Source organism: Helianthus annuus, chromosome 17 (assembly GCF_002127325.2).
Source record: "Helianthus annuus cultivar XRQ/B chromosome 17, HanXRQr2.0-SUNRISE, whole genome shotgun sequence".
Classification (NCBI taxonomy): domain Eukaryota; kingdom Viridiplantae; phylum Streptophyta; class Magnoliopsida; order Asterales; family Asteraceae; genus Helianthus; species Helianthus annuus.
Genome location: NC_035449.2, coordinates 11,461,202 through 11,477,453, shown reverse-complemented (window position 1 = coordinate 11,477,453; position 16,252 = coordinate 11,461,202). Strand labels below are relative to the sequence as shown.

The 16,252-nt window shown below is 37.3% G+C and overlaps 4 protein-coding genes, 1 long non-coding RNA gene and 4 other non-coding genes across 9 annotated transcripts; 7 read left to right on the top strand and 2 right to left on the bottom strand.

Moving 5' to 3' along the window:
• Positions 1 to 27: 27 nt before the first annotated feature.
• Positions 28 to 2,364, bottom strand: LOC110926306 (UV-B-induced protein At3g17800, chloroplastic). Its single transcript, XM_022170056.2, has 3 exons — positions 2,148 to 2,364; positions 1,111 to 1,367; positions 28 to 1,024 (listed from the first exon to the last, which is right to left on the bottom strand). The coding sequence occupies exons 1-3, from the start codon at positions 2,283 to 2,285 to the stop codon at positions 208 to 210; spliced, it is 1,212 nt and encodes a 403-aa protein (XP_022025748.1). The 5' UTR covers positions 2,286 to 2,364; the 3' UTR covers positions 28 to 207.
• Positions 2,365 to 3,097: 733 nt separating this feature from the next.
• LOC110923707 (glutathione S-transferase T3-like) lies at positions 3,098 to 3,810 on the top strand. The gene is made up of 2 exons (XM_022167769.1): positions 3,098 to 3,404; positions 3,494 to 3,810. The coding sequence occupies exons 1-2, from the start codon at positions 3,098 to 3,100 to the stop codon at positions 3,808 to 3,810; spliced, it is 624 nt and encodes a 207-aa protein (XP_022023461.1).
• Positions 3,811 to 6,380: 2,570 nt separating this feature from the next.
• On the top strand, positions 6,381 to 9,364 carry LOC118489094. The gene is made up of 2 exons (XR_004886180.1): positions 6,381 to 8,223; positions 8,738 to 9,364. It is a non-coding gene; the product is annotated as an uncharacterized LOC118489094 (long non-coding RNA).
• On the top strand, positions 6,490 to 6,562 carry LOC118489608. Its single transcript, XR_004887625.1, has one exon. It is a non-coding gene; the product is annotated as a small nucleolar RNA Z267 (small nucleolar RNA).
• Positions 6,757 to 6,852, top strand: LOC118489619. Its single transcript, XR_004887636.1, has one exon. It is a non-coding gene; the product is annotated as a small nucleolar RNA R44/J54/Z268 family (small nucleolar RNA).
• LOC118489620 lies at positions 7,273 to 7,357 on the top strand. The gene has a single exon (XR_004887637.1). It is a non-coding gene; the product is annotated as a small nucleolar RNA R44/J54/Z268 family (small nucleolar RNA).
• On the top strand, positions 7,426 to 7,507 carry LOC118489645. The gene has a single exon (XR_004887662.1). It is a non-coding gene; the product is annotated as a small nucleolar RNA snoR122 (small nucleolar RNA).
• Positions 9,365 to 11,511: 2,147 nt separating the features above from the next.
• LOC110923139 lies at positions 11,512 to 12,082 on the bottom strand. Its single transcript, XM_022167315.2, has one exon. It carries the CDS (start codon positions 11,952 to 11,954, stop codon positions 11,751 to 11,753), a length of 204 nt encoding a protein of 67 aa, XP_022023007.1. The 5' UTR covers positions 11,955 to 12,082; the 3' UTR covers positions 11,512 to 11,750.
• Positions 12,083 to 14,357: 2,275 nt separating this feature from the next.
• On the top strand, positions 14,358 to 15,745 carry LOC110923019 (putative peptidyl-tRNA hydrolase PTRHD1). Its single transcript, XM_022167213.2, has 2 exons — positions 14,358 to 14,757; positions 15,481 to 15,745. Exons 1-2 carry the CDS (start codon positions 14,407 to 14,409, stop codon positions 15,661 to 15,663), a joined length of 534 nt encoding a protein of 177 aa, XP_022022905.1. The 5' UTR covers positions 14,358 to 14,406; the 3' UTR covers positions 15,664 to 15,745.
• Positions 15,746 to 16,252: the final 507 nt, after the last annotated feature.

Below are 16,252 nucleotides of genomic sequence, written 5' to 3'. Positions count from 1 at the left end.
CTTACGCCCAAGGCACAAACTCCTTTCTAAAGCAAGGTAACACAACACTATATAACCCGACCCATTTATAAGTAAATAGGTCGAAATCATGACCTCAAATACACGTCGAGTTTCTCTGTGCTATGAATGTTTGGAATGTGGTTACAACAAATGGCACAAGTAAAACACCATATCAGCTGACTACATACTAAAGCAAAACAAATACTCTCAGTTTCTTAGAAACTGGTACTTAGATTCCACATAATTTTCAGCATCCCACAAAAACGATCCAAACGCAACCGCCTCAAGAATCAACATCGTCAATCCAGAAAACGTCACAGAAACCACTTCATCATTACCCGCACCTAATAAACCATCTTCAGATACTTTAATATCCGGTCTTCCAAACAGAGCCTGAGTTTGCTTTTCTATCAAAGAAACCGTTTCCTTCGATCTTATGGTAGCATATCTCTGAAGCGTCTCTACATCCAATTGCATAACATATGTTCTTAATCTATGCGATTTACCATCATCACCATACGCACCCTTTAAACCTTCATCATCGTAGTCGGGTTGGATCCGTATCAGTGACTCCGGGTCCAAAAATGGGCTTAGCGGAACCGACGATTCCATAAAACTCGACTGCTCATCCTTAAAACCTTCCGGAAGCGTGTTCATTGACCTCTCCAGTTGAAAACGCTCATCTACGCGTTTTAGAAAGTATCCGTACATGATCGACGCAGCATATAGTTTTCCAAGTTTGATTTTGCTGATCTGGATGAGGGAGTCTAACGGGTCCACAACGCGGTCCCCGATGACTAGCGCCACATGGTTTTGTATCATCTCGAGTGCTTCGGTTGAGTGCACGGATTCTAACTTTAACTCTTGGTTTGGCCAGAAATCGACGCGTCCAGTAGGATCTGAGCTGGCGGATAATTTTGGGATCATTGAAATCTCTTTGTCGATAAACTTTTGAACTATCCAACAATACATTATTTCTTCCAATACTTTTTGCCGATCTTTTTCTTTCACTTCCGCTATTCTCCTGAAATTTCATGAACGATTGAACGCTACATATTATCTTTCATGCGGAACAATTAGGGGGTATGCTGTAAAAAGAAAGAAACTTACCTATAGAGGCTATCTGTAGATGAAGGAGGCGGTTCTTGTTTTTGAGCGTCTCTCTCGTTTTGAAGGTTGTCGAGCTGTTGATCAATGGCTGCAGGGAGCAGATGAGGATGCGTTTGCATAATTTGTTCTAGGAGTTGACCAACTGGAGACTCGAGCTCAAGCGGTGCTACAGGAACCAGATCGTGACCTGAACCTGAACCACCTGATGATGCTTGGGCTATACAGCTCCATGCTCGTGATGTTTCGACTCTAGAGCCCTGTCATTATGTTCTCAAGACAGTTGATAACATTGACAAGCAAGATGAATTCCTGCTAGGTTTACAAACCTAATGTCATGTTTCATGTGAATTTTCCTCTTGTCACAATAAACTTATTCAAGCTTATGCAGATTAAGTGATATAAACCTAAGAAACTAGTCACTGTACTAAATTAACATAAGAAAATCAGTTATCTACGCATACTAAGGGGCTGTTTGTTTACCTTTTAATGAGGCTCTTAATGGTTCAAATCTCTTACTGGTTCAGCACTTAATGGTTCTGACTGTTTGTTTCACAAGCAGATGTGTGAATAATTCAGACATTTTCGTCTGAATGGTTAAACACTATACAGAGTCTGAATGGTTAAGACCATTGGTTCAGCACTTAATGGTTCAGACATATTACTGATTCAGCACTTAACCATTCAGAAGTTGCCAAACAGGCAAACAGCCCCTAAGTGATTAACCTAAAATACCACCCCCTGTGCTAAACCGTACTAAATTAACATAAGGAAACCAATTCTCTTGGCATATATTACACAATTTGCATCATTATTTAGTTCTATAAACTATAAAAATATGCATCGAAATAGTTTGAGCTATGGAATCTGAAATTGAAATAAATGAGCTTCAATTTAGGTCACCGGATTGCAGGCACCTAATCTAACAGTTGAAAGAAACTATATACTAACAGTTGGTTTACATTACTTGATATGAATTTCAAACAGTTGAAAATGGTAGATGAATGGAAAATAAAAATGTAATGAAAAACGTTACTTACTTTAAGAAAGGGTGGGGGTTTAGAGTCGGAAAAGGTGTGGAGATGCCGAAAGTCAGGGGACCTAGTGAAGGAAGGAGGCGTCGGAGATGGATAGAAGAGTGCCGTGACGTCGGTGAATGCACCGCCGGAGATTCGCATAGTCGGTGGTGGTTCCGGTTGTTCAGGTCCCTGGAGGTCAAAGGTCCAGTGCTTGTCACCTGTTCACGTATTCTTTTCTATTTGTTCTTCTCTCTTTAATTCTAAGGGTGTAGGGGGTGCTCACCTAAGAGGTGAGTCTCCTCTCTTACGCCCAACTAATTCTCGTGTGCCACGTCAACTCCCCTCTTAAACTCCCCTAACACCCTAAATTGATGACGGCACTCCCCTCTTAGGTGACTTGGTTTTTATTAAAAAAAAAAAAAGTTTTGATTGGTCCACTCATCCTCTCTCCTCCCCCTCTCTTCGGTGAAGCCCCACCGGTTTCACTCCCTCTCTCTACCTCACCGATATGTTGGCGGTGCTTGTCCCGCTCGGCAAGAGGGGTCCCCGCGTGGGTTTCGGTGGGTACCCCGCCCACCCTAATACCACCGGTGCGTTTGTTTTTAAAAAATTTCAAAAAAAAAACATCCGAAAACGCCCCAAACCCATTATACCCCGGCGTGATGTAGCGTTTTCGGAGAAAAAATTTGGCCCGTCGTGTTTCAAAAAACGCCTAAAATTGAATTGGGAAAAGAGTTGACCGTTGGCAACGGTCATTTGTTTATTTATTTTATTTTTTTCATTCCAATATAAACACACTGTATATATTACCCTCTTGTTTATCATTTTTTATAAAAAAAACCCACTTGTTCTCTCTACTACTTCTACAATTTATAAAAAAAATGCATCCATTCCGACCCCCATTTGGTGTCCCCTCAAGACCCATGAACCCGAACACAACCCAACAACAACAACCCTTTAACCTTCAAGACATGGACCCGAACATGTTATCGTACGCGGCTTACTTGAGTGGCGCTACTCCATTCGTGCAACCCACTTTCGGATTTGGTCAAGCGGGCGGGTCGCAACCTTCACAACAACAAACCGAACCCGATGTGGATATCGTGCCGGAGAAGCAACCCGAACCGGAGCGAGAGACATCCAAACGCGGCAGAAGGTCGCATAAGAAGAAGGAAACGAACGAACCTCGACGTAAGCATTCTTACCTTAATTGGACGAAGGAGGAGGAATACACGTTGGCTCGGGCGTGGCTCGAGGTTTCGGAGGACCCCGAAATTGGTAAGTTTTATATTTTTTTTTTTACTTATTTTTTCGTACACGTCTATTTTGTTTTATTTTTAACGTACAACTTTTATTTCAATTTGTAGCAAACTTTCAAACGGGCCCCGAATTTTGGAATAGGATTCGTGCACTATTTTATAGAACGTGGGGTAAAGGCGAGCATCGTGACAAAGATTCCATTTCTAACAAATGGACCGACATCAACAACAAGTGTCACTCCTTCCAAAAAGTGTATCAACGTAACTACGATAATCGCCCGAGCGGAGAAGGTGACGTCGGGGTTTTAACGAAGGCTTTGGAAGAGTACGAGAGAACGAAAAGCGCTTTCCCGTACTATAAGTGTTGGGATCTACTACGAAAAAGTCCAAAGTGGGCGGGCGTAGTGACCATGACGTTGAGCTAAACGGTCAAAAACATCATCCTCCGTTGACCCTGAAACACCGACTTCCGATGCCCGCAATGTCGATCTAAATGAGGTTGTGGACGTTGACGAGCAACTTGAAGAAGAGTTAGCTCGACCGCCCGGTAGAAGAAAGGATAAGCGAACCGGGAAAAAAACGGTGGAGTCGTCTTCCGATCTCGAATTGAAGGAAGATTTCGAGGAGATGAACTGTCTTCTCCAAGACATTCGAGACCTCGGCCACCAACGTTTGGAGACTATGAAAGAACACGTCGCCGAAACCAAAAAGTTTAACGAGATGCAAGAGGCGAGGCAAATGGAAAAGGACATTGAGTTTTTGTCCAAACTGATCGACCACCTCCAAGGCGACGCGTTGATCCTTGCGCAAATGCATCGCCAAAAAATTAGGGAAAAATACGGACTCTAGATCTTCATCTTTTTTTTAACTTTATTTTTTTTTATTTCCGTTTTTTAATTATCTTTTTTCTTTTAAGTTAAAATCATATAACCTTACATAAAATATTTTAAAAGCTCACACTTTTAGTTAAGACAAAAGAAAAAAAAAAGGTAAATTACAATTTTCGTATGTTTGTAAATAGATGACCTTTTTCTTTAGTAATTACTAAACGTTACAATTTTCACCAAAAAACCAGTTTAGCCCAAACTAGTTTGGACCTGACTCAATTTGTCACTTCGTAGTCTTGTATCCTAAAACCATTTTGGACCCAACCGATCTGATAGGTTGGAACATTTTTTCTTCTAAATCGGTTATACCCTTAGCTAGAGATGGGCATAATAACCGGTTTCAAACCCGACCCGTTAGAACCGACCCGTAACCGGTTCCAGTCTCAACCCGGTATAAAAAAAAACCCGACGGTTCCTACCCGGTTCCATATTAAAAAAAAAAGTTCCATACCCGGTTCCAACCAGTACCCAGTTCCTACCCGTACCCGGTTTCCGCGTGTACCCGGTTCCTCCGTAATAAAACAATACCCGGTGCCACTTTATTACAGTTAGAATCGATTTGTTACTGTTGGAATCGATTCTAACGGTCAAATTCAGCATTTAATACAATTCTTACCGTTGGAACCGGTTCCGACTATAAAAACTTTGCCATTTTTTCAAGATTATCACACAATTCTCCCTAATCTTCTTCTTCTAGCTTATTCTTCTATCTTATTCTTCTATAATGGCTACCAAAAATTTCAAAGTTACAAACTCCACATCCGTCAACAATGGTGATCAATCCGCTCCATTTGTCGTTGGAACATTATCACACAATCGCAATATTGAGGTGTGGTGTAATTGGGACTTGGTCGAGTTGAGTGATGGTTCGCAAAAGGCCCAATGCAAACATTGTGGCTCCTTGTTAAGCAAGGACTCTAACTCAACGTTAACCAAGCATGTTAAGAAGTATTGTAAGGCATTAAAGGAGGCGACACCCGGTCAAGTGCAACTCTCAAAAGACGGTACGATATTCCGTTAGAACAATGTTTTTTTTTATAGATTCAACTTCAAGTATAGAACAAGGTAGCACAACTTTTTTATTAGAACAACGTTTTTTTTACATCACAAACAACCTAAAAATGCAACATTGAACAAAACACATAAAACATCAAACATAATCATAAACCACACAAACCGATGTTACATAAAACACCTAAACTTTAGACGAGCCGTCCCGGAGGCTTCACCCTTTTCACTTTTTTTCGCCTTTGTCAACGGACAATGGCGGTCGGTGTGCTTCATTAGCGTCGAGTTAGCCGACGCCTTCATAAACTTGCCGCAACCTTTGCATCTACCCATCTCGTGGCTATCAAACATTAAGCATAAATCAAAGTTCTTCCAAATCGCCGGGTTCCTTTTTGTTTCCAAAACCGTAACCATTTCATCGTTGCATGCCATGATATCTCTTAGCAACTATGAATTATAAAGGGTGTTGTACTTGTAGAGAGGTTTAAGAGTGTGTTTTTGGTAGAGATTAAAGTGTTTAAATAACCAAAAAACCGATTATAATATTAAAGAATCGGTTTCAAACATTAATGTAACTTTTAACATTGATTTGACTATACCCGGAAGAACCGGTTCCAACAGTAGAGATGCCATGTTTTGGAAGAACCAGTTCCACACAGTAGAGATGTCAGACTTTTTCTTCACATATACGACAGAACCGGTTCCGACCTGAACCCGGTTCTTTTGAAACTCGGTTCCACAATACCCGACTACCCGTAACCGGGTACAACAGGTTCTGGTTTTTTTGACAAATACCCCGGTATGACCCGGAACCGATTCTAAGAGGAACCGGGTACGTTCAAATTTAAGGGGAGCCGGGTCCGGGTATTAAAAATACCCGATTATGCCCATCCCTACCCTTAGCCGGTTGGATACTTTTTTAGTTTCTTTGTTAACGGGCCTCAAAACCATTGACCAGACATCCAGGCCTTTATTTTATCACATTTTCTCAGTTAATTAATGGGCCTCAAGCCCAGTTAGAAGAAAAGAAAAGCCTGGACACTTTAGTTTCTAGGGTTTTACTACTATAAATTCAACCTTACTCCTCTGTCCATCAAACCCTCACTAGAAACATCCTTCTTCATTCTTCAGCAACAGGTTTGCTTATCATGAATTGTTGATCTGCTGCTGTAACTTTGTTATGTTTTTTATTTTGTAGTTTGATTTATTGTTGTGCCTGTGATGGTTATTAAATATACTTTGAGCATTTACGCCCTGAAAACAACCTAATCTGAGGCACTACATATGTCAAAAAAACATCATTCGATGATTTTAGTTGTGTGTACTAGAGATGAGCAAATGGTATCCGGTATTTGATACCGGTACCGAATTTACCAAACCGGTACATTTTCGGCACCGTCTTTTGAGATTTTCGGTACTGGTACTTTCGGTACCGGTTTGGTAATGGTCGGTACCAAGCTTATCCCTAGTACATCTGTTGCAAGTGATGATAAAAAGACAGGGACATCAGATGTTCAATGTCTTTGGATTAATGATTGACCAAGTCTATAATGGGAATCTCTCTGATGCAATTTTTTACTGTTTTTTATTATATTTTAGTTTTGCTAAGTGTTGCCTATGATGGTTTATAAATGGGTGTACCTATTCTATTGGCACACTAATGTGTCTATATGCACACTAAAAATTGTTTTTTGTTTTATATGCATACTGTTTTGGCGAGCTTTGGCCAAAGCGCGTTTTTGTATGGTTGATCGGACCAAAACGCCGCGCTTTGTCCACAGCTCGACATTGTACGGTGTGCATATAGGACAAAAAACACTTTTTTGGGTCGTTATCGGTGTGCAGATAGTTTGAGCCTTTATAAACATACTGAGTTTTTTTACAGTGCACACAATTTAATCTGAGGCATATTTTTTGTTTTCTTCTATTAATATACTTTTTTAAATATTGATTTTATTAAGTTTTTTTTTTTGTGTTTTTTGTTACTAACAATTAGCAAGTGATGATAGACCAGACAGGGACATCTGTATTCTTTTTGAACATGATGATTTGTCTGTGGGAATCTCTCTGATGCTTAGATTTCTATGAATATTATTATTTATTATTATTTTTGTTGTGTTTATAACTTTTTTTTGGTAGAGAGTTTGCCAATGATGCATTATATTTGCACGTATTATCAGAAAAAAATAGTTGATGATAAACAAATATTGTCACTACCTCTGAGGCAAACAACTATTAAGTATGTCAACATTTTGTGTTTTTTTAATTGTCTTAAAGTTTTTAATTATTTAATGAATTTTTATGTGTTGATTTATTTTTGTGGGTGTTTTTTAATGGCCTGATGATTGATTCAGAAGAACGGAGATTTGAATGATAGGCTTTGTTGAAGCTAAACAATTTTATATTGTTGTGCTCCAAAGTTATCTACATGTAAAAAAGGCTCTACTTTGAAAATGAAGGCTTTTGTGTTTAAATATTTTTATTATCTGTATTTTAGCTTTTTTTATAATCTGTAGTTGGATATTATTGTTTTTTTTCAGCTGGTGGAGCAATACAAGAAAGTTAATTTGGAGCAATAATGGATGGTTTATTGAAGAAAGTTGGAGTAATGCTTGATTATTTTAGATTTTATTCAGAGAATTGTAGCACAAGAACACAAATTCTCATTTATATGCTATTCATATTTATTTGCTGTTTTAACGTTTTACTAAATGTTTGAACTTGTGTTTGATGAACCAAATGATCATACATGGTATGTATTGCACGGACCTTCCATCCGTCGGAGTATTGCAACTCCGCAAGCTAACAACGTCCCAATGTTGCCTGGCGGTGAGTACCCACGGTGAAGAGCCCCAACACCCCAATAGGGCATTGCCGGGAGTCGAACCGGTGACCTCAAGAAGAGGCCTGGGTGGGACTGGCCAACTGGGCTACCCCAGAAGGGTAACTTCCGATATATAGTGTTTCATAAAAAAATGAATATGGTTTTGCGATATGCTTATTTTTATCTACGATTTGATATAAATTTTATAAAAAAACGGAGCTTCAAAAGACAGTTGAATACTTGAAAAGAGAATTTGAAATGAAAGACCTTGGGAAGACAATTTTGTCTTGGATTACAAACTGAACACCTTACGGGTGGGATTCTTTGTGTATCAAGAAACTTACATAGAGAAACTACTAAAAAGATTTTAAATTGAAAAATCACACCCATTGAGTACCCCAATGGTTGTAAGGCCTCTTAAAGATGGAGAGGAAATCCTTGGTCCAGAAGTACCATATTTAAGTGCGATGATGCATTAATGTTTCTTGCTAGCCTTACACGACCTGATATATCATTTTCTTTAAATTTGTTGGCAAGATATAGTTCATGCCTAACAAAGAGGCATTGGAATGGGGTAAAACAAATATTTGTATTTTACAAATCAATCAAAAACAGGTTTGGTTGGTTTTGCAGATGTAGGGTATTTGTCTGATCCTCGCACTGGGCGATCTCAAACTGGATATTTATTTACAAGTGGAGGTACTGCAATTTCATGGCGTTCGGTAAAGCAAACAATCACAACCACATCATCTAATCATGCAGAAATATTGGCAATACATGAAGCTAGTCAAGAATGCATTTGGTTAAGGACTGTAATACAACACATTCGTGGATCCTGTGGTATTTCTTCGGGAGATGAGGGACCGACAATCTTACATGAAGACAACGCAACATGCATTGCTCAACTAAAGGAAGGATACATCAAAGGTGATAGAACAAAACACATTTTCCCAAAGTTTCTTTTTACACATGATCTACAAAAGAATGGAGATATTATTGTCCAACAAATTCGTTCAAGTGAAAATTTAACAGACTTGTTCACTAAATCGTTGCCGACCTCAACATTCAAGAAGTTAGTTCATGGGATCGGGATGCGTCGACTCAAGGTGCTTAAGTGATCATCATCAGGAGGAGATAATACGCACTGCACTCTTTTTCCCTTAGTCAAGATGTTGTCTCATTGGGTTTTCCTGACAATATTTTTAATGAGACAACATTAAGCGTATGGAATTGATAATCAAAGGGGAGTGTTATAAATAATTAATGATATTATGATTATCAATTCATAATATAGTCCAACTTGTTCTCCAAGCATTTCCCCTTATAAATATTCAATGTATTCTAATGTAAAATATGCATCCATTAACAATAAACATCTTCTCTCCCAATATCTATTCTCATCTTCTTGCTATTAGGCTTGTTCATAATAGTATTCATTTTTTTTAATAAAACATGTTATATATCGAAAAACACAAATTTGAATTTATTAATGTCACATTATTTGGTATAAATAACAAAAAGTTAGGTGTAAATAGAATCACTCAAACAAAAATAAGAGAGTTCTATTAGCTAAATATTTTTTCAGATGTATCTTGTAAGTTATATCATCATATAACTAACTTCTTTATAAAATGAAGACACTGGAAAAGAAACATGCATATAACATCGGGTGCAATTCTCTTTATGAGAGCTTGAGCTCAATTAACTTATATGAGAGCTTGAGCTCAATTAACTTATGAGAGTTTAAGCTCGGCTTGGTATGAGCTCTATCTTCAAAACTCAAGCTCGACTCATTAGTGCTTGGCTCGTTTATTATCTATTAGTTAATATATTAAATAAAAATAATATAAATTACAACTCGTTTAGGCTCACGAGCTTGATATGTGAAGTTCGAACTTGTTTACTAAACAAACTTATTTTAAGGTTCTGGCTTGACTCGTAAATAATTTTAAATAAGCTCGACACGGCTCATTTACTAAACAACTTTAAATAGGGACGTAATCATCATATAAGTGTAAATGTTATTAAATATTAATAAAACTAATATTACTCTAAGACTCAATAAGGTTTGACGAGCCTGACAAGCTTCACATTCTAGGCTTGAGCTCGATAAATAAACGAGCTTTGTTTTAGGTTAAAGCTCGGCTCGGGCTTGATGACCAGATTCTTTTGTGAACTTTATTCTACATCTGTATTTGTGAACTTGATTCTATTCGCTTAACCAGATTCTTTGTCATCTTAATTAACGCCACACATTACAAATTTTTTAAAATTTTACACTAACAAACAATCGTTCACATGAACTTCTAAAGCCAACAAACAGATTTTTAGCAAACTGATAAAGTTACTATACACCCCAAGAATAAGAATTCAATGGTAGTACCCCTTTAACCCGAAATTAAGTTTCCCTGTAAATTTGAGGAGCATAATTGTATAATCTTTGTTGTAATCATAAAAAAGTAACACTAGGTTTATACATCATTTTAGATCCATATTATCAACTACTACATTTATATGATGATTACGTCATCATTCAATAGTTCTTAGCCTCAATTGGCTAAAAAGTTTTTGTTTTTTCCCCTGGCACTCCCCTATTGGCCCAATAAAATTACGATTTTGTCCTGCTTTAAATTTACGCTTTTGCCATCAGTTCAAATTTATGTTTTCGCCCCCGCTTAAAAATAAATTTACGCTTTTATTCCCAGCTAAATATTTCGATTTTGCCCCCGGTTAAAAATTACGATTTTGACCCGTTTCAATTTACAGTTTTGCCATTAGTTTTTCCCCTTACAATTACGATTTTGCCATCAGGTCAAAGTTATGTTTTTGCCCACGCTAAAAAATAAATTTAAGCTTTTCCTCCCGGCAAAAAATTCTAATTTTGCCCTCGGCTTAAATTTACCATTTTGCCCTGTATAAATTTATACTTTCGCCGTTAGTTTTTTTTTTCTCACAACCAGGTTACGATTTTGCCCTCAACTTAAATTAACATTTTGCCTTCCTGGTGATATTACAAGTTTGACCCGAGTGCAAAATCACAGTCGTGCCGACAACTTCCTGGCACTCGCCCGTTGGTCCATTTAATTTACAATTTATCCCTGAATTAAAAATATGATTTCGCCCCCAGTTAAAAATTACGTTTTTCCCATCATTTTAGTTTTTTTTACCAAAACTATAAAGGTTTTTTTGTTTTAATTGGTTTACTCGATTTTATTTTTTTTCGTGTCAAGGAGTTGCCTAACACTGGCTCATTAGTTCTGAAAAATTACAGTTTTGCCCTGAGCTCAAAATTACGGTCTTATCATCGTTTTTGTTTTTTTTTCCTTAGCAAAATTATAATGGTGTTTTTTTAATTGGTTGAAAATTATTCGGCTATCGCCCCGCAACGCGGGTGGGGCATCTACTAGTTTACTTACAAAATGCCTTTAAATTTCATACAACACATACACAAGTATTAGTACAAAAAATAAAACAATAACACTTGGGCTTTAGGCTATGCTGGTGGGTGCGGGGTTCGTCCCGGGCTGGCACCCGATGACGTGACGTCTACGTGACGGATCATCCCAAAAAGATCCTCCACACCCACCAGCCTTAGCCTTAGAAATCCCAAAACCCAAAGCATCGAGAATACACACAACACAACTACCTAGTACTGTAAAATTAACCGTCGAGTACAGAGAGTACAAAAATACTTGCGTTTAGTCTTATAATACAACGGAAGAAAACACAATCTCCACTGGCTTTCAACATCCATCGCCTTTATCAACCCGCCGCAATACGGACACGATCCCGGCGCCTGTTGTTGCCCCACGACCCGCTCATCTTCATCGCACACAAACACTAAACACATCTTCAATTCTCTATCCAAACAACGATGATTATTGGACACGCAGCAGTTGATGGTTTTTGCACAACTATCTGCGATCAAGGTGGATGTGATATTTATTTATAGGATGATGTTTAAGGTTTGATTTTGAGAGATCAAGTGTCGAGAATGTTCTACAGAGTATAAAGTTGAATTTTCCTCGAATTTTCATCATAGAATACAATATTCTAGGTGCTATGCAGGGGGTGTTGTATGCTGTGCAAGTGAAGTTGTACGGTGATTTGGATTGGGGGTACGTGTCCGTAACGTGTTGATGTGTACAAAATAAGTTTATGTACGTTGTGTATAATTGAATGAATATGGCTGAATACATTATTGAGACTTATCGAACGCTCCATAATAAATTCGGCCGGTTTTACGGTCCGTGTTGTTTTTAATGTGGATACAGACGTTCAACCTTTTGATTTTTATATAGTTTACATTAAAATATGAACTTATTTGCCGATGGTGGATTGGTAAGGGAGAGACCTGATGTTTCAATGACCCAAGTTCAATACCTGCTTCCACCCATAGTTTCGGCGGCACTGGGTGATGATGAGAAACTAGACAAGTAAGTGGTGATTGATTGTTCGATCCTTGAAGTGAATGGATTTTACCTCATCCGTCGTGCCTTTGGGCTAATGTTCACGGATTTCGGCCATAGGTGTATCCCGATGTGGTGAATTTCGCCAGTAGTCTATTTAGAGGATTGGTTGTACGTCCAAAGAAAAATAAGTACTTATAACTAGTACATATGTATTATAACTAGTAAATTGCCTTGTGCCTTCCGCCAAGAAATCAGATGGGTCGGTTTGCACGTTGCATCGATTCTCAACAGACTCGTATCAAGATCAAAAATCATACAAAATACTAACATAAAGTAATATTGTTATTCTTTTTGTTATCAAGTGAAAAGAGTTGAATATGTTTTTATTTGGCCATTCTGATGGTTTTAGTCTAAAAACAGTTTTGTTTTGTTTTTTTTATAGAGTTAACTGCTATTTTTGTCCATGTATTTTGGTGGAAAATGACACTTCAATCCATAAAAAAAATTGCGTCAGTTCCGTTCTCAACATTTTTGACCACCAATATTGGAAAAAAATGTAACTATTGACGAAACCAATTAATGACGTAAAAATTGGTTGTACTCATCCCGGATTTATCTATAAATTGGCCGGATCAATTTGTTTAAGCGAACTACATTTACTTAAATTGTTATAATTGAAAAATATGCATTTACCATGTAGTGTTGCTACAAAAAAGTTTGTGGCAAGGTTTGAGAACCTCATATTGTTGAAGAATCAACAGAACACCAGTTCTAGATCCTCTTATTGAGTTATGATACAAAGATTAGTCTTTAGACTCGTTACTCTAAAGGGTGAGTTTTGTCATATAACCTGTCTTCTACACAAGAGTAAGTATTGCTTATGAGATAGTGTGTGCGAGATTATTGATAGCAAGGATAGAGTTTCTAGCAGTTTTTTCTCATACCCGGTCTGGAACAACAAGTAATTACCAACCTTCAAGTTTGTGAAAGACATCAAATCACTTAGTTTTTTACGGGGAACAGCAAGTCATTACCTACCTTCAAGTTTGTGAAAGACATCAAATCACTTAGTTTCTTACGGGTCTATAATTAGTCCTCCTTGATGTGTGATGAATCTAGAATGGTCTCATTAGTATACTCTTAATTTTATTTTGTGCCCAAACGATAGGGGTGTGCAAGGTTTGGTTCGGATTTTGGGCAAAACCAAAATTGAAACCGAAATGTCGGTTTTGTTTTTTTAAACCGTTCGGTTTCGGTTTTTACACCGGTTCGATTTTTCGGTTTTTTGAACAAAATTATGCAAGATTCAAAAAATAAAAAGCATAATTTAAAATTTAAAAATCTTCTCTTATATGTTGACATTTAAGTTATTATTATTAATATTGTTTACATAGATCTAACCTTATAATCAATTTTAGTGTTTTTCTAAAGTTTTTATTAAAACATTTACTTTTAAATTATTTAATTTTTTTATTAAATTTGGTTATTTCTTCTAGGCAATTAATAAATATTTTTATTATAAATAAACAAGTTAATGATTTTATTATAAATACTTAACATTCAAGAAAAAAATTAATGTTAATGATTTTATTATGAATAATACTTAACATAACATTCAAGAATAAAATTAAACACAAATATATGAACTAGGCCTACTATGTAACTTACCAGTTCGATTTTTTCGGTTATTGATAATGGTTATTCGAAAATCGAACCAAAATTTTTGGTTATTAAAATTCCGAAAACCAAACCATCGTTTTTGTTTTGATTCAGTTTCTTTGATTATTTGGTTACGATTCAGATATTTCGGTTTTAGAAAAGATTGAAATACCCGAATCAGTCGAGCCATAATCCAGTGTGGACGGAACCACAACCTACAATTACAAATCGATGGCCACTCTACACTCACCACGTTTCATTACACATTTTACATCTTTCAAAACCCACCCAACGACGTCGTACTGGAGGCCACTCCATCTCCACATTTGCCGCAGCAGCTCCGCTCCCATGGCCTCCACTACCGACGCCGCAGAGTCTCCGGCCGCCGCCGTGAACTCCGAACCAACCTCCGACGTGCTAGTGCAGTACGTGGTGCTCCGACGAGATCTGATTGACACGTGGCCGTTAGGTAGCGTTGTTACTCAAGGCTGCCATGCCTCCGTTGCTGCCATCTGGTCACACAAAGAGGATCCTCACATTATTGACTATTGTAGCCCTGATAATCTGGATTCAATGCATAAGGTAATTCTTTTGTTTGACTTTGACCGATTTATAGTTTGAATTTTGTGAATTTAGGCTAGGTTTTATGTGTTGGTTGATTGAATTGAAGAATGTAGAGTGTTTAGTTTTTGATTGTGGAATATATTAGGTTATTCTTTGTAAGGATATGTTGGTGTGGTAACGAACCAAACGAACACGAACATGACCTTGTTCGTGTTCGTTTGTTAATAAATATGTGTTCACGAACAATTACTCAACGAGATTTTATGTTTGTGTTTGTTTGTATTTAAATAAAATATAAAAACTAAAAACACTAATGAACTATCGAACACAAACGAACACATTATCCAACGTTCACGAACATAAATGAACGAAGGCGGTCTCTGTTCATGTTCGTGCATTTAACTAAACAAACGAAATTTCTTGTTCGTGTTCGTTTATTAAACGGACGAACACAAACAAATTTCCCGCCGAACGGTTCACGAACTGTTCGCCGAACGTTTGGTTCGTTTGCAGCCCTAGGTATGAGACAATACACATTGCATTTTTCTTCATCTATCTTTGCCAGTGCTATGCTTCTGATCCTATTAACATACTACCATAAAGTCTCCACTGTACATTGTTCCACTTTAACATTCATAACATTGTGAAAAAAATGCAATTAGTTGTTATGTGTAAACTGTAAAGTTAGGGTAATGGAGTTACTAACATATATATTAATATATCTGGGTTGGGATGGTACAGGTAACTCTAGAAGTAAAAGGAGAAGTGCAGTTAAAGAACTTGTCCGAGAAGCTTACAAGCAATAACATTGCTCATAAGCTGTGGATTGAACAACCTGAGAACTATCCTACTTGTCTTGCTTCTAAACCGTACCCTAAATCTGTTGTTTCACCGTTCTTTAAGAAGCTGAAACTATGTAAGTGATTGAATTTTGTGCTGCCATATTGGCAAAGTTGAATGTTGTTAGCGTTCGTTTTTATTATGATGATTATACAACCTAGCTACATATGAGTGTTGCTGTTGCTGTGTATACATGGCTGACTAACTGATTTAAGTTCAGCTGTGACCACTTACGAACTGGTATGACCTGTTATGATGCTTATGAGATATTTCATTTGAATTCATAGTCACTTAAAAGTCAAATTACTAATTTATAATAAAAGAAGGAAGTAATGAATGAAATATTTTTATTCAGAGTCAATTACAGACACAAAATACCTGCTACAATACATAAATTCCAAGTAATGTAACAATAAAAACTCATGGCTAATTATTCAACTTTTGATTTCTTTAATTTGACATTTTAGCGGCTGTTTGGCAACTTCTGAATGGTTAAGTGCTGAATCAGTAAGAGGTCTGAACAATTAAGTGCTGAACCAGTAAGAGGTCTGAACCATTAAGAGCCAATATAATGGTTAACCATTCAGAGACAAATGTCTGACCAATTCAGATTAGAGGTCTTAACCATTCAGACTCGGTATAATGCTTAACCATTCAGAGGCAAATGTCTGAA